Genomic DNA, 18,637 nt, shown 5'->3' with positions numbered 1-18,637 from the left:
ACTTTGTAGGTGATACTTTTTTATATAATTTACAAATTTAAATAGTTTCAAGGCTAAAAGATTTGCAAGATAGCGCCATTTAGAGCTTCAAAACCTCTTTTCAGAACACCTATTGGTGACACCACAGAGTTTTTCATCTTCATGTACAGTTAATGGGGACGTAGCCAACATTACCTGACCAATTAGAACAGACTGGGCTTTTCAGGAGGGAGAGAAAGAGACAGGAGTGTTTCAGACAAAGAGCTGCGACAATGTACATCAGACAAAGAATGTGCTTTTGAACATCAAAGCATGTAAACATATTGTAGTAGACCCCAAAAATACAATAGTGAACCTGTAAATGTGCAGAATATGGGCTCTATAACTAAACAGGAGGGAATCAGTCCACATTTAGTGTTTTAATGAGCATTCATGGCGGCAGAGCTGTGACCGTAGGATCAACTCCAATAGACTGCAGTGCTCTTGTTCATGGTAATGATGGAACATGTCACTCAGTGCAGCTCTGATGTGTTTTTAATCATTTCTAGACTAAAATGTATCAGACGGCGTCTTTTAGCTGGATCGTTTCTTTCAGATCTTTTTAAGGGATTTGCTCACAGCACAAAGAGTTTCTAACGTCGCCGTCCTCGTCCTTTAATACCGTCTCAGCTCTGTTGTTACCTCCAACATGTTTTTATGTGTAACGAGCAGAGACACGCATGGGTATTTTCCAGGATATTCGGCCACGTCAGTCATCGCTCTGAGTGGCAGCTGGTGAAAATAGACTTCAGGTCCATCTTCAACAGGAGGTGCACAGAGGCGGATTATCAGACGTGGCACCTACACAACCAGGTACAGTCCATGCCAGCACACAAACAAAGAATAGATTTGTTTATCACACGTTCTAAAAACGTTCTGGCCACTTCCATATTTGAGTCACATACGAAAGCGAATTTTAAACTCAGTGCACTTTCTATATTTTATTGTAGCGGCTCGACAATTCATATACTTCCAGTGTATTATGACTTTTTTTTTAAAATCAAATCGCCTTTAATGCAAGTGATGCATCACGATGTTAAGGACATTTTGGATGTTTTTTTTTTAACTTTAATAAATAGATTTTTATGTAGAAAATTCTGCTCCTCCAGTGAAATGCTTCATTATAAGTTTATTAATTAAATACAAATCTAATAACCTCCGTCTCCAAGTGTTTTTTTCACATCTGCTTCAGTCACATTTTGCTGCTTAATCTCAAGTGTGAAGTGAAAGTTGAAATAAATCAGATCAGATTTCACATTAGGAAAAAAAATCAAAAACATAATATATATATATTTATATTTCAGCAAGTACCTACTTGTGACTTTTTCAGATGTTCCAGTGAGAAATGTCATTTACCAGAACTCCATGTAACATAAAGGCTGTGGGTTCAAGGCCACTTGGGCTTTTGCCCAGAAGACCCTTGAAGTCTTCAGTCTAAAATTTCTGAGAGCTTCAGAGCTGCATAAATTAAGCAGAGTCCAGAACTTCTCCATCATTCAGTCTTACACAGAGAGTGAATATGATGCTGTAGGTAGGACAAAGGGAGTGATAGAGATGCAGCTGATGTATTTAAACCTCTAAAGCAGCTTCTGGAAGTATTTTGCTTTTTTTCCTATCTGTGGGCTTGTTTTTCATTGCAATAAAAAGTCCTGCACCTCTATGGAAACAGTACAACCATGAAGAAGCAGAGAACTTAGAAAGGTGTTCCGTGCAGTATAAAACAGATAGAATAACAGAAATCATGACTAAAAGAAAAATTAATTTCTTCCTTTTTTTGAAAAAAGAAAATGACAAACTGGAATGTCCAACATTTTTCCGAGTGCCCACAGACATTGCCATTACTGGAAAAAATGATGGCTCCACATACTACAGCTATTTAACTATTGACATGTTTTACCCATCTTTGCACATCAACTATAGAAAGATGTTTCACCATGCTGAATGTATCTTCCAACAGCTTGCTCCTCTGTAAACCAGGGAGAGGCCTTATTCACACTAATGTGGTTATCTTTTAAAATATATCCCTGTACATGAACATGTAAAATCAACCACAACATTGAAGCATGTAGTTATATTCTAGCACATTGGGGTTCAGAGGGTTAAATGCAGCACTTTTAGCTTATGAGCTCACTTTCTGTGTATTGCATAAACAAAAGCCCTGCAGGGGATTGAAGTTTTAACTTTATGAGCTATTATGTCCGATTGAAATGTCAAATCGTCCATGAGAAGTTAAAATTTCAGAAAAGTCTACACTGCCTCTTAAAGTTTGGCTGATACAGAGATCAAAACCCCTCAGCTGACCGTCTCAGCCTGGACATCTCTCTGCAGACTCTCCAACATTTCCCCCGTCAAGCTCCACCTCCCTGCATACATTAAAACCTCCAACCTGTCCAGACCCCAAGCCCAGCCAGAGACTCTAACGCATTCCTTTATTCACGGTCCGCTTCTGTAATTACTTTGGATACCCATATGCTCAGAGCAGGCTAATGATCAAAACATGTAGCATGGAAGGTGACAAGAGTCCGAGCCAATTACGGCGCTAAACTGTCTAAATGTGGAGGCAGGGGGAGTCGGCTGCAGAAATAAACACAAAACAGCGGACGACAACAGGAGTCTGTCTGTGGCTGCAGCTGGACTTTTTAAGCATCTCACTACTGACACCTAATGCACAAAGACAGAATTTTCTGGTAATAAAAAAATACATTTAAAAAAATAAAGCAGAGCAGCAATGTGGGATGAAGGATGCAGGGAAACAAGCTGCTGATATCTTCTCATCTTTTTCTGAACTCCAACACATTTTATATTCACTTCCCACTCGGCTAAAAATGGATTGGATGCTGGCAGCTTTTTGTGACTGAAGCAGCTTCTCCATATCACAAAAAACAAAAAAAAACAAGAAGAAAACTCCCTAAAACAGAACTCAAGCAGCAGCACATCCTACGGTGTGACACTTGCAGGAACAGTTGCTGAGTTTAGCAGCACCACACAGCATGAGCTGTGAATTTTCAGCGAAGCAAAGCCAGGTGGCACACATGGCTGCTTGTATCGTGTACATTATTTATGGTGGCAAGTGTTAAAAAAACAGCTCATTTTTTTAAAGCTATGCCTTGCCTTTTCCCGGCTCGGTGTTTCGAACCTGGTCCTGTAGGGTGAGCCGTGCCTCATGGGAATCAAGCGGATCTACAGGAAGCTGAAACCAACGTCCAGGTGCGTTATGGGAAAGACGTACTTGGTGACGATGACTTCGGGCCCCTGCGACTGCACAGAGGCGGACTTTGAGTGGTTAGTAGGCTTTATTTTGCTAATTTTTTGCATTCAGTTTCACTTGCATATGTTTGTATGATCACTAAAAGAAAATTCCACCATGTTTAACAATTTATGGTTGTGTTTTCTTTGTTCCTGTCACAATTTTACACGTGGGGGAAAAAAAAGAAAAAAGTTGAATATGAAAAACTGAGTTGAAGGCTGTCCAATACAGCATGGACTGTTAGTTATCACAGTTTTACATGATAAAAAATGTATTTTAACAGATTAAAAATTCCTTTAAAATGGTATACACTAATGAAAAATGTAATTGTGCACAATATCTTTTTCTGCAACAGTTGATGACAGAATTGTCTTTATGTAATTCAAAATAAAAGATAATGCAATGTACTATAAACAAGCAGCTGACACACCAGAAAAAATCCCAGTGAAAGAAAAAGGTATCTTAAAAATACAATAATTTTCTATATTTCATTCTTCTTTTTTCTTACTTTCTCTTTTATAAAACTCATTTCACATGAGATTGTGTGTATTTTGGGAGGGCTTTTTAATCTTTAATGAAGGACATTTAGCTTTTTTTTAAATGAGATGTGTAGATTAAAGTCATTGCTTCAGAATAATGAAATTTTAAGCTTAGATTTTGTTAATTTTACTGATAGAATCCCACATTACAGATGAAAATCCAGCATATTTTCTGTTATTACAGTTTTTTGCTCTGATAATTGTTGTAATTCTGGTGTTTTTAAAAAAGATAGCAACCTTTTTAAACCTTTCAGTGAGTTTTGGGAGTCTCGTCCCTAACAATAAAACATGTACAGGATTAGGGTTAGGGGAAGGCGCGATAAAGGGTGAAAGAAATCACCAGAAAATGAAGAAAAACACAGATGAAAAACTATTATATTTGTGTTTGACTTCTCTTTCTTGTATATGAATATAGAATTTGAATCAATTCAGTTTCAAACTGCTGTTAGAATCCATATTTCTTATTGTAAAACTGTACAAAAACTACTCTAAATATCATTCTAATGCAAATATAGATTGATCTTTTGTTGAAAACGTAGCTTCTGCTTTGTTTTTCCGGCACAATAATTCACTGGATTTGGAATATTCCTGCTGAGATTAATATGAATTTGAGCAAGGTTTTTACAATGAAACAAAAGCAAAAGAAAATGTGCAAACAATAAAATCCATGAATTACCAAATGACAAGAAGGCCACTAACTGCTGATCTAATATCAGTAACATCAACAACAACCTCAGGAATCTGCAGAATCTGCAAATTGCATCCTTGACTTCAGTTCTTTTCGTCAGTTTCCTGTGATAACTCTGTACTTCTTAAATCAGCTTAGAACTCGAGTGCAGTACACAGTTTGTGTAATCCTGCGTTCCTGAGCTTCTGCACTTTGAATTGTGTTTGCAGTTCTCAGAATTATTCCCAAACACTCTGGGTACGATGAAAATATCACTGAGACGAGGTTCAGGTTAAAGTAACTGCAATAAACAGACCATTAGATGTGCTGATTGCTTGGAGAGTGCAGTGTTGCAGCACCAATTACGTGCACAAAACGTGGAATAAAACTATGCATCTGTATATCATTGTATTTATACTGTATATTATCATTATGTATGATCAATAAGCCCATTGTTATTTCACATATAGGCTAAATATCCTTCATTATACATTAAAAGCCTAAAAATGCACATAATGGGATGTAAAAGAAAGAGAAATGTATCAGAAACTTGGAAAATTACATTTTTTTTTTTTTATTGTTTTTTGGATTTAGTCTATTATTTGACATGGTTTTTGGTCCCATTTTTATTTATTTCACATTGCACTGCATTATATTTCATTGTGTTTTGAATTATCACTTGGTGTCTGAATTTTGCATTTTCTTGTACACAAATAATTCGTTTCTACAATTAACAGACCCAGCTACAATTTTAAACAATTAAAACAATGTGGAATTTAAAAAAAAAAAAGAGAGATGAATACAATAAATTAAGTAGACTGTCCGTTTCTGTATTGACTCAGTACATGTGCTTGAACCCTGACTTGAGGACATTAAATTATCTGTTTTAAATTAACAAAAAGTTGAATTGGACAGATTAAAAATGCTGATAGACGTTACGCACAAATGAAACAAACATCAATATAACATTTTTATTATGAAAATTTTTGTAATTATACAAGGCGACTTTTTCTGCAACAGTTTATGGTGGAAATATGCTTATTTATGTAAAGGAAAACATGAAAATCAGGCATCAGGAGATATTTTAAATTAAAATATGATGTAATGAACTGCAAAAACAAACAAAAAAAATTTTTAAATTTTAAATAATGGAAAATAACCCTTTCATCAAAAGCACAGATATTTTCTGTGATTAAAATACTTTTTCCCCATGAATTTTAAATAAGAACAGGTGTAATTTTTATGCTTTTTAATGTTTAATGAAGAGTATTTGGCCTACATGTGCAAAAACAATGAACATATCAAAAATATCTAATCGTAATATACATACAATGATGGTTTACAGAAAAATAGATTAGTAGGTTCAGTTCTTGTTGCATTTCCTCTGCAAGATTGCTAAAGCAAAATTCCACCAAATTTTACAAAGCAAAGTCTATTTACAGATGTGTTATTTAAGCACTTTCTCTGTCGTTTTTTTTATTTTGTACTTTTCACATTTTTCCTCAACATTGGCTCATTTTCACTACAATTTAACATTCTGCACCTCTGTGGAAACAGAACAACCATGAAGAAGGAGGGAGAACTGAGAAATGTCTTCTGTGCTGTATGACACAGTTGCAATAACAGAAATCATTAAAAAAAAAACTGAAATTGAATTTATTAATTCATTTATTTTACAAAAATCACAAAACCTGGAATCAACATGTGCAACATTTTTCCGAGTGTCTCCAGGCGTTACTGTTACTAGAAAAAAGTAGAGGCTCAACATACTATTTACATATTTAAAACCTGCACAAACTCTGCATCTTTCCCACTACTCTGGCCATCAACACTTATAAAGATGTTTCACCATGCTGAACGTGTCTTCCAACAACCCTCTATGTCATTGTTGAGCCATGCTGCATTTATTTTCTTGATGTTTTAAGTTTGTTGTCTCCTCTCTGCTCTGTGAGAATTGTAGAAAGATGTGTCATGCTGAATGTATCCTCCAACAACTTGCTCTTCAGTGTATTATTTGTGACTCATGCTGCATTTATTTAATTGTTTATTTTATAGTTAGAGTACTTTATTGATCCTGTAATGGAACTTGCAGTGTTGCAGCAGTAATTACGTATCACAATATATACATAGGAAACACAATTCTGAACATTTAGACACTAGACAGACACCTTAAAGTGAAATAGAATAAAAAAAAAAAAAAAGAGGACATAGAAAAAGATAAGAAGGTCACAGTAAAAAATAAATCTTGTCCTTGTCTTTGTGCGACATTTTTTGTTATAACAGAGACTAATTGTCAAACAAGATGTTGCTCATATGTTTGGCACAGAACTGCGGTCTTATCAGATGTAGAAATACATCTGCAATATGTCGAAACTGGGTTTAAGTGAGGGATTAAAAGATAAGAGATCACCGTCAAGGATAGCATCCTCCAGATTATAATTGTAGAGGAGCTTCTCCTGGTGGCTGCTGTTAAATGGAAACCAGTCAGCTGTGTGTTTTCACTTCCACACATTCGATTGATTCCACCTGAACGTTCGCCATCAGTCACCGCCCCAAGGACAAAGAAGGAATGATAATTCACGGCTGCTTTTGTAGCTGCTACCCTTTATGTTACGGCTGCAGTTGCAGAAAATGTTTTTACAAAGGAAAAAACCTGCTTTCTTTGAATTAGTGTTAATGTTTCTTTGGTCTCAGATCTGCAGGTCTCCTGAGTTAAGCAGCTCCTGGAAATAAGCTCCATCAGAACCATAAATCACCAAGCCTAATAGCTTTCATTAACAATCACAACACTTCTGCATCTGTGTGCATGTCGCGCTAATTGGGGCAATTTGTCCCTATCATTTTGGGGATGCAGCGCTGCTCTGCCTTTTTAATTTGTAGCTTGTGTTTAAAAAAGAAGCAGAGAGAAGTCGCTGCAGCTGCTGTGAAGTCAACACTGCAGTGACATTCAGTTTGCATGTTGAATTCATCCATCCATCCATCCATCCATTATCTATACACCGCTTAATCCTCACTAGGGTCATGGGGGGGCTGGAGCCTATCCCAGCTGACTCGGGCGAAGGCAGGGGACACCCTAGACAGGTCGCCAGTCTGTCACAGGGCTACATATATAGACAAACAAGCACTCTCACATTCACACCTACGGGCAATTTAGAGTAATCAATTAACCTCAGCATATTTTTGGACTGTGGGAGGAAGCCGGAGTACCCGGAGAAAACCCACACATGCACAGGGAGAACATGCAAACTCCATGCAGAAAGATCCCGGGAAAGCCGGGACGCAAACCAGGGATCTTCTCGCTGCAAGGCGAAAGTGCTAACCACTACGCCACTGTGCAGCCCATGTTGAATTCATCTGACTAGAAAATTTCTGAGAACATCTGAGTGTACCGATGCAGCTGTATGTCCTGCTCTAATTATACATATATTTATATAAGTACATTTTATTTCAAAAAGCCAGCTGTTTCGTTAACCCTGATCTGTACATTTTGACATGCTTGAGCTTTTACTTTGAAAGTGTGGTCCAGGATCAATCAGCCAATCAGCTGAGTGTCACTGGTTGTCTGCAGTGAGCAGAGCAGAGAGGAACAGACAGGACAACTAAGGATTATAGCCTGAAACAAACGGTCACAGCTTAAAGACCGTAAGTCCTATCGAAAAATAATTTCACCTTGTTGAGCAGAATCTTGTTCTGAACAAGCGAATATATTTTTATGTTCATACTATGTATTATACAGATTAGAGACCGTCTGTTTCTGATTTTCACCTGAAATTTTAGAGCTCCGATATAATGAGAGTCAATGAGAGTTATGGTCGACACACTCTGTACTCTGAGGTGATTTATGAAAAAAACTATGAGTTCTATGGTCATGAGACTCACACTGGGTGAAAGAGGGAAAAAACCTACATTTTTATCTGTAAATTGTTTATTTAGTGGGGAAATGGTGAGAAGGAGACCAGGTTAACTGCTGTTTAAAAAAAAAAAACACTGACATGTGATATCACCCACTCTAGCTAAAGAAAAATTGCGGATTCTCAGAAAATCCATAAAACTTAAACTGCGACTGTATAAAAACAGAAAAAGACATCAAAACAGGGACTTAGAGGAATAATATTCAAAGCCGTGTGATCTGTTTAAACTTTGAATAAAGTTTTTACTGTAAAATCCGCCAGAGCTACAGAGTTCCAAAGATGGTTGGTTTTGGCAGTTGCACAGCCAAATTCCCATTCATTTCAATGGGGATTTTTAACGTAGTGTTTTATGAATTTTATAAAAACCTTACGATGAATCACCAACAAAAGTCATAGCACACCATTTCTAATTGAGCTGCATGTTTTGATTTATAGTTTATGTGGGTTTTCTCAAATCTGCAGGACAAAGTAGGTGCTGAAAATGTTGTTGGAAGAATCTCTAAAAATAAGCCAGAGGAATAATAATAAGATTTTATCTTTACTGTCCCAATTTGGGCGATTTGATTTGCAACAGCAGTCAATAATGAAATTACCATAAAACGGTACAGTTCAATACATACAAACATAGATATAAATAATAAATGTCATCAGGTGAGTTATCATGACCCTAAATGTAGCCTACAGTGCAAGGACACGAGCCTAAAGCTTATTTAGAAACTCTACAGCTGAGGGAACAAATGATCTGATTTGGTCCTCTTAGGGAAGGTATACCTCTTTCCAGACGGCAAAAGTCGAAACTCAGCCTACAGAGGGTGATGTTGGTCAGCTAAGATGACCTTTTCCCTCTGAATGGCTCTTCCTTGACAAACATTTTCAAGCTGCTGTCGGCTAGTGCCGGTGATTATTTGGCAAAGTTTGACAATGCTCCCCAGCCAATTTTTATTAGTGATGCTAAGGTTCCTGTACCAGCAAATCACTGCAAAAGTTAGGATTGACTCCATAAAGGATGAATAAAGTATTTATAAAAGCAAACTGTCCACATCAAAATCCCTTAGCTTCCTTAAAAAAAAACAGTCTCTGGTTGGCTTTTTTTTTTTTCAGATATAGTCCGTGTTGGTCTCAAAAGACACTTTGTTATCCAAGAAGGTGCCCAAATACTTCCACTGGCTTACAATCTCCACAGCTGTACCTCTAATGAAAGTAGGTTTTGGGACAGGTGTATTTTTTCCACAATTGATCAGCATTTCTTTAGTTTTACTGACATTTAGTTGTAAGCATGAATTATTGCACCATTCAGTGAAGTTGTCCACCACAGCTGGTCCTGCAGGAGGCTGACAATTACCAAATCATCTGCAAGTTTTACAATGAACCTTGAATCATCTGTGCTCTGACAGTCGTTCATGTACAGCACAAAAGGTAAAGGTGACAAGACACCCTTGGGGTGAGCCTGTAGAGCCACTGACACGAGTTCTTTATGACCTCATATTCAGGAAGTCGATCAGCCAACATATAGTTTCAAAGTCAAAGCCAGGTATTTCAGAGAGCCTGTTAGCTCAAATATAAATCTGCATACAGTTCAAAGCAGATGAGAAACAAAGACAACATCAACGAGCATGAGTCCTCATTCCTTCCAAGTGTCCAACCACCAGATTTAGCAAAGTTACTGTGGAATCCTCCACGTCTTCATGCTGTTGATAAGTGAATTGGAGGGCAGTACCACTCTGTGTCATCAAGAAAATGCTTCAGGATTTGTTCAAATCCTTTCATTACTAAGGAAGTCAGTGCCACTGGTCAATAATCATTCAGTGTTTTTGGTGATTATCGACCAGTGGCACTGACTTCCTTAGTAATGAAAGGGAGCCTCAATGCTTATGTATTGGGAATCTTCACAAAGCTCATCTCAGAATATTTTACATGTGAGTCAACAGGTGTTACACTTATGACAATGCTGTGTTTCTTCAGTGGTTCCTGCTTTAAAAACTGTGTCTGTTTGTGCATGTTTGCAGTGATTATGGCTTCGAGAGACGTACCGACGGGAAGTGCACGCCGGCCTTCTGGTTCCATCCATCATCCGTGTCCAGGAGCTGCACCACAGGGATGACTTTCCTCAACAGCACCGGGTAAACAGAACCAGCACACACAGAGAAATGAATGGAGCGTTTCAGCTCCATAGTTCAGGGTGCGTTAATTAGTTTCTCGGGGACGGCAGGCGCAGGAAAATGTGGGTTGAATGTTCAAACCTGCACTTTTAAAAACAATCATGAAGCAACAAGAATAAACCGGCTGCGATAAAAGGACCTGCTTTAGGTGAAAGTCGTGCCAAGAATGGAAAAAAAGGTATAAATGAAAAATTCAATATCAGGCTTGGTGTGAGAGTGTGGAATGTGCTGTGGCGCTTTTTTTTCTAAAGGTCCTTGAAGTGCACAAACAAAAAGATGATTTGAAACACAGATGAAGATGATGTGAAATTACTGAGGTCACATTGTTAGTTGTTTAGCTTTCTGCATATTGAAAAATGTTTCCATTGTTGCCTGAGATGAGATGGTAAGACTGAGCTTTTTAAATTAGTAGTTTTGTTTGGAAACAACAGAATCATGTTTCCAGAAATGTAAATCCGCCTTTATTCCAGCTCTGGTTAACAGAGATATGCCAACTTTAGCGCTTAGCTTGTCCAGAATTACAACTAGTTCAGCTGATTAAACACTACAGCCATGTGACTGTCATTTATTCATTATCAGGCTGACTAGTTTGGGTGTACAGCAAACTGAGTGTGAGATTAGACAACATAAATTCACCAATTTCTAAGTTCTGAAATATGATCAATATTGGGATGTTGCTGAAATTGGAAGTTTATTCAGATTCCAAAAGCAGAAATGTAAATGTCCTTTTTCCTAACTCAGTTTTTTTTAAAGTAATCTCTTTTCAAATCAACCAAATCTGAAAAAGCTCCCCTGTGACCTTCTCAGAATCAGCTTAATCTGTACGTACAGTAACGCCAGTATATTTAATGAAGCCATGCAAAGTGTTACCTTCATATTATGAAGAGGTTCACAGTTACAGGCCCTTGAAGTACATTTTGACACTTTTTATGGACTTTTTCCATCTGTTGAAACTGCAACCAAATCAGCGTTACAGCCACTCCAGGTATCACAGTCTAAAGACTAAATCAGTTTTTGCTCATTTTTTTCATTAATCAACTTTGAGAAAACTTTATAAAGTGCATCTTGGGTAAACTTTCAGGGCTAATGTCAACATGTGTGAAAGGTGGTTGGTCAGAACGACTTCTAGCAAATGAAATGTCTCATCTTTACCTACATTTGATACCAGGATCATCTTCTAGACATGATTCACCCTGTGTCAGAATCATTTTGTAATATTGGAGAGACTTTACTCAGTGAAATGAATTAAAACCATGAAATTTCCTGCAAAAGACAAGTGTTGATACCAAGATTACACTTCATTACTGCTGTTCACAATCTGAGGATGGAAAATGGCCCATTTAAAAAACAAATTGTGTGAAAAAACACGTCAACTCCAATGTTTTTTCTTCATTTCACAGTTGTAATCTACAGTGTTATGTTGTATGTTAGAAAATAGTTACATTAGTAACAGAAAATAGATTCACCACAGAGTGAATCGTATCTAGAAGATGATCCTGGTATCAAATAAGACCTTTTATTTGCTATAAGTTGTTCTGACTGACAACATATCCATCCATCCATTATCTATACACCACTTAATCCACATTAAGGTCACAGGGGGCTGGAGTCTGTCCCAGCTGACTGACGGCAAAGGCAGGATCCACCAGTCTGTCACTGGGCTACATATACAGACAAACAATCACACTCACATTCACACCTACAGACAATTTAGAGTTACCAATTAGCCTCAGCATGTTTTTGGACTGTGGGAAGAAGTCAAAGAACCCAGAGAAAACCCACACATGCACAGAACATGCAAACTCCATGCAGAAAGATCCCAGGAAGGCATGGACGCGACCTGGGGATCTTCTAACTACAAGGTGAAAGTGCTAACCACCACGCCACTGTGCAGCCCTGACCACATATCACGATGCTGATATGCCCCTTGAATGTTTACCCAGGTGATGGTCAGAAAACCAAAACACATCCAGAGTACCAATGATAAAACTGCTGCAGTTTTACTGTTCAAACTATGACTCATCCCATAATACTGATGCTCACAGTTGGCTATTGAAAAAATGAACATAAAGCAGATTGAGTCTTTAGATTGTGACACATGGAGTGGATGTAAGACTGATCCGATTGTAGTTTTTACCAGAACTCAAATAGCCATGAAAAAGTCACTTGTTTGTCTGCTGCACTGATGAAGTTATGAGGCTCAGAATTGATGGAAAAGAATTTAAAGAGTGAAATTTAGCCCGACCTCTATGTACTCCAAGGAACTGTAACTCAAATATTCACAGTATGAAGCTAAAACTTTGCATGGCTTCATTATATATATTGAAGTTAGCCAAAACTCCACTATATCTTTATATAGTAGATCATTGTTTGCTGCTTTATTAATGCAATATTTATGTTCACAATCTTGCAGATTTAAACAAACTCCCAAAGAGAGAGCCTCAAGTCTTTGCAAATTCAGATCAGAACACAAACAATAAGTTTCTCATTTTTGGTTTGCAAAACTTTTAAAACAACTATCTGCTGCCAGCATGGAAAGATTTTTTAAAAACGGGACCATGAAATGATTTATTGTAATCATCCATTTATAGATTTTATCTTTCTCTAAGAAGTTTTTGACATTTAAAACTTGAATGCACATTTTGCAACAGTAATAACTCAGGAAATCTGTGTATTTGTGGTGTAGGAAAGTAAAAATTTGTGACTTTATTTATTACTGCTGATAAACTCACTCCTTTATGGTCTCATTAATTATTCTCATTTTCACTGTGGTAAACGTCTAATGCTGAATTCTGAGAGGATCCATCATGTTTTCCTTCACATTCAATGGAGTTTTGTGTCTAATTTTAGTTGTATTTTCACATCTACAGCTGGCAATTTGTTTTATTGGCTCTCCTCTAAACACAATATGAATAGTGTTGTTGGACCGGGCTCCTTGTCTAATTTAAGATTAAAGAGCATCATTTAGAGAGAAAAAACACATTTTCTGACATTTGAATGATTGTGAAGTCTCTAAATGTTTGGTAGTGATAATACAATCTTCTGGAAATGTGCTATGATCGCAACATGATGTTTGCTCTTCCACATATAAGAGCTAAAGGTGGATGTTAGAAGTTGTTAGAGGTTTAATCAGGTTCTGTCCTGTTTAAGAGTCTGAGGGAGCCTTAACATGGCTCTTTGTTTCTCAACATTGGCATTCTCTCCACATTTCAGATTCCCTGTCAAAGGGCGCCCTGTTCATGTTCCCGTTTACGCCTCCTCACTGCTCACAAACAGCAACCCTGACACAAAGAGACGCAAACCTTTCCAATTTTAAACGTTTTTTCTCACCTGTGAAGAGAATGCAAACGAGGGAACAAACAGCAGACAGATCAGGATTTTGTGCTGCTGGTTTGTGCTAACTGTGTTTTCTTATAAAATCAACTAAATCTGAAAAAACAAATCCCCACCTGACATCCTCACACTCAGTTGATTAATCTATGGTAACTTTAGTATATTTCAAGGAGTTTTACCTTCATACTATGAATATTTTCATAGTTGAAGTACATAGAATTGGGTTCCATTTTTTGCTTTTTAATTCCTTTTCCCACCATTTCTGAGCCTGAGAACTTCATCAGTACATCAGACAGAAACATGAAATGTTCAGGGCTGAAAAACATATTTGAGTTCTATTAAAAGCTGCAACCAAATAACCATAAAAAGACACAAAAGCACCACAGAAAGATGCAAAAGCTCCATAAAGAGAAGCCAAATTACTACAGGAAGATATAAATCACCACAAACAAAGGTGAAAGTACTGCAAAAATCTGCAAAATGAGTGCAAAAAAAGTTCAAAATCACCACGAGGATGTTGCTACAGAAAAATGCAGAATTACTACAAAAAGAGATAAATCACCACATAAAGACGAAAAATCACAACAAAAGCACAAAATTCTCACAAACAGAGGCAAAATGACTACAAGATGTAAAATCTCTACAAAAAAGAAAAATCACAACAAAAAGATGCAGAATCACTACAGAAAGAGATAAACCACCACATAAATATGTAAAAACGCAACAAAAACACTAAATTACCATGAAGAGAGGTAAAATTACAACAGTATGCAAAATTGATACAAAAAGCTAGAAAATTACTATAGAAGGACACACATCACCACAAAAAGATGCCTAATTACAACAAGAAGATATAAATTATGAGAAAAAGATGCAAAATTACCACAATATCATTGCAAAAATGTGCTAAGTTGCCAGAAAAAGATGCAAAATCACTACAAAAAACACAAAATCATCAAGAAACCATGCAAAATCACAACAAAAACACAAAAGTAGCGCAAATAGAGATCAAGATTTTGCACTTTTCTAAACAAATACATCCAAATTGTCATGTATGGCTGAGATCTGTAAGTCAAGTTTGTGTTTCTTAACCAGCTTTTTGTGCTTCCAGCTACAGGAAAGTGGTTTCGAATAACTGCACGGCTGGGGTGAGCTCCGAGTACACAGCCAGGAGGCAGCAGTGTCCCGTCCAGGCACCCAGAGGCCTCCACCTGGTCACTAGCGAGGGCACGCTGACGGCTACGCTGGGCACCAACGTCACCTTCCTGGTGTTTCTGGAGGAGGTGAGCAGGTTTTTAGTGTCATTATATCCACAGTCTGAATCATTAGCAGCTTCATGGTTAAAATGTACAAACAGTGACATCTGAGGTTCCAGCTGCATCACACTTTAGGAAACTGGAGGGTTTCTATGGAGACAAAAGCTACAACCATAAACCACTAATCATTCGCTGTGTGGCTCTGCAGAGTATACAAAATCCTCACTGTAGTTTTTTTCTGCTCTTTATGCAAAACAAGTGCTTGAAGAGCGCTTAGTCTGTGTAATTTCAGATAAAAGTGTGGCTCCATTGACTAATTTGTCATGTGGGATTTCAAGCTAAGTCCTGTAAAATATTCTGGCACAATTCTGAGAATTTCTAATTTATTCAGAGCTGGGAATTTTCATATGTTCACCCTCAAAACAACCTGATAAGCCATTTAATAGTTTAATATCTCCAGAAATTCCACAGCCAGGAAATCTGCAGAGAACACAGACAGAATAGTTTCCAGCATATTTAAAAGATTGAATAGCTGCAGTAGAGGACAAATCTTCAATTATCTGCACTTGAAAAAGGGCAAAATCTTCGAACAAGAGTCTGTCTTGTGGCCCCAGAAAGTTTCTGTAAGTGTAAATATATATGGATGTATCCATATTTCCTACTAAAATACAGTCTTTGGTTGAAATTTCACCAACTTTTGAGGACTCTAACATTAATAGAATTTGATACCTGGCAAGTATGGAAGGAAAAAGTTGCATTTTGTAAAATAAGAAAGAAAATCAGTTAGAAACATTTATTTTTTTACAGTGTACAAACTACAGCGGACACACCTACATGTATGTTGAGTACCTTCTTAGTTTAGTGATCCTAATGGCAACCAAGGCATTTATTATCACAGGGAAAGTGTCCAAAGTTACCAAAAACTCTTTTTCCTTGCTACTTCTTCTGGAGAAATCGAAGGCACCAGCAGCTGATAAAGAGCTGCAGGTTTCTTTAAAGTGTTTTTTCTGTGCAGGGCGATGGTGCGAGGACCAGCATCACCCTGGACTTTGGCGACGGCCACGCTCTGACTTATTCCAACGTAAGCTCCATCGAGGATGGCATCAAGCACATCTACAAAGCCGTGGGGATCTACCGGGTGACGGCCACCGGGGAGAACAGCCTTGGCTCGGAGACCGCCACGCTCTACCTGCACGTCACCTGTGAGATAACGCACCTGTGCAGTTTTTTTTAGATAGAAGCTCCTGCAATTTTCCTACTTCCTGCTTTTTTATCTCATTCGGAGGAATCGCTGCTGTCAGCTTGTACACAGCCGCTCCCCTCCCATAACCAAACAAACAGCCGAGATAGAACAAATCCCATTACGCTTCCAATCCAGTCAGCTTATGCCTGGTAGCCGCTGCAGGGCTGACCACCCCTGGTGAATTCAGGGGGTGACAGATGTAACGGAACTGACTTATTGATCAGGGACCGCCGCTGCCCCCACCGATCTGTCAATCCGATGTGCCAGACGTACAAATAGAGTCACCGCAGGCTCAGGAGTGCCCAGCATGAAAAATAACTCACAGATGGCAGCCAGTGGTCCCAACGCAGAAGAGAAATCTGAACAAACTCAACCTCCTTGCCCCAGAAATTTTCTATTTTCACATCTAAAATCAACCTGACAAGGCATTTCAAAGATTCAGTATCTCCAGAAATTTAACTCCTGTAGCCATGAAATTTGGTGAGGACACTGACAGAATTGTTTCTAGCAGATTGTAAAGATTGAATAGCAGCAACAGAGTCCAATTTTGGTTTTATTATGTGGCCTTGAAATTGAGAGAACTGCAAAATTTTCAAACAAGTGGTCTTTTGCTGCCAGAAAGCTCCAGTAAATACATATAGATGTATCCATATTTTCTACTAAAAATATAGGCTTTGGTTGACCAGCTTTTGAGGCCTCTAACATCAGTAAAATTTGATATCTGGAAAGAATGGAAAGAAAAGGCTGCAGTTTTTTGCTACTTTGGCTTGAAGCCTGTCACCAGAATCACCCAAAATTTGTCTAAAATGACTCAGAATTGTCTTATATGACTTTATAATTGTACAAAAAGTTAGTAAAATGGTTCAAACTTAATGGCAGGAGACACAAACTGGTGTGTATGGGGGTCTATATGTTGTTATTATATGTGCAAAGTTGCAAGTTGCTTCCAGAAGTGAAAAGTGCAACGCCAGTGATCCCAGCGGCAGCAGAGAAATCTGAACAAACTCACCCTCCCATCGCACCTATAAACCCGCTCTCCCTGTTCTTTTTCCTCTATTTGGACTAGTGAAGTTGCTGTTTCTTTCGTTTTCAGTGCAGGGAGTTCACTGTGTGATGTATCTGTGTGTCTGAGTAGGTCAGCTGGAGTATATCCATCTCTCAGCTCCCTTTGTGGCGGTGAGGAACAAGGAAGTGAACCTGACGGCTGTTCTGTGGCCCAGCCAAGTGGGAACGGTCACCTACATCTGGTGGATTGGAAATAACACTGAGGTACTGTGAACACTCTGAGCTTCCTTTGCAATTAAGTAGGTTGCTGAGTCTCCTGCCCCAAACTGAGAAACTCATTACTTTGTCGAGCTATATTTGTTCATCCAGGTTGCAAAAATGGCGGCTCTGTTAATCAGCTTGGATACAGCGTGCTGACGTAGCGATAGCCCTTCATTCAGGGCTGCTTCTGCAAATGCAGAGCTGATCGATCCCAGAATTAAAAGGTCACAAAAGATGCATTTTTGTAATAATCCTCTTATCTGGCCATGCAGATACAGCAGCTCTTGCTGTAGGTGCACAGATTTTCAGATATGTACCTTTGAAAACAGAAAACGCTGCAGTTCAGAATCAGTGTTGTGCAAGTGTTTTAGAAAATGCAACCCATTAGTCATGTTCATGCACCTAAAAACTAATTATTTTTCTTTACTAGTCACCCAACAGCAGAAAGAATACGCTGTATGTTTGCACAAATGTACCCAGCAGACTGTGCAGTCATTAGCAATATGCTAGTGTGTGGCTCAGTGTTGCTACCAGAAAGAGATTATCAAGGTAAATTCAGGTTTATTTCTGGTTTTACAAGATATCAGGATGGCTATGTTCAAAATAACAGATGTATTAAAACACTGCCAACCAACTAATCATTTCTGTTGGAAAATAGCATCACATTACTGCAAGATCCTGCAGAACTCGGTGCACAGAAAATGAGGAAGTGTCATGGGGTTTTTAGAGATGTCCTAAACCCTTTTCTTTCCCTGACAAGCATAAATAAGAGAGAGAAAGATCCTTAGTGGAGGAAACTCAGAGCTAGATTCAGAAAGTCTGGGCAACTTACTGAGTTAATAACCAGCTTTATGTGAAAGACTGCAGTTGTTTGGTTTTGTGAAGCCAGATAACTAAAATTTGTCCTGATTATGTTGAGTTTGCTTCATAGAGCAGGTTCCTGGTGCCCTAGTTTGTTGATCATCTGTTTAGCATCCAGGATTTATGAAGCTTCTGGA

General features: G+C 38.1%; 1 protein-coding gene across 9 annotated transcripts in view; it reads left to right on the top strand.

Moving 5' to 3' along the window:
* Positions 1 to 18,637, top strand: part of LOC111562803 (VPS10 domain-containing receptor SorCS1) — a 228,199-nt gene that overhangs the window by 189,374 nt on the left and 20,188 nt on the right. For all 9 annotated transcript variants that reach the window (XR_008601405.1, XR_008601406.1, XM_055009831.1 and 6 more), the window contains 6 exons: positions 714 to 831; positions 3,167 to 3,300; positions 10,389 to 10,502; positions 14,986 to 15,157; positions 16,146 to 16,332; positions 17,509 to 17,642. Coding sequence is in view for 7 of the 9 variants with exons in the window: in XM_055009831.1 (XP_054865806.1) it covers positions 714 to 831; positions 3,167 to 3,300; positions 10,389 to 10,502; positions 14,986 to 15,157; positions 16,146 to 16,332; positions 17,509 to 17,642 (859 nt within the window). In the remaining 2 variants the exon portion in view is untranslated. The remainder of the gene's footprint in view (positions 1 to 713; positions 832 to 3,166; positions 3,301 to 10,388; positions 10,503 to 14,985; positions 15,158 to 16,145; positions 16,333 to 17,508; positions 17,643 to 18,637) is intronic.

The sequence above is a fragment of the Amphiprion ocellaris genome, chromosome 4 (genome assembly GCF_022539595.1).
Source record: "Amphiprion ocellaris isolate individual 3 ecotype Okinawa chromosome 4, ASM2253959v1, whole genome shotgun sequence".
Taxonomy (NCBI): domain Eukaryota; kingdom Metazoa; phylum Chordata; class Actinopteri; family Pomacentridae; genus Amphiprion; species Amphiprion ocellaris.
The sequence above is the reverse complement of the archived record's forward strand: the minus strand, read 5'-3'. Positions and strand labels throughout refer to the sequence as shown.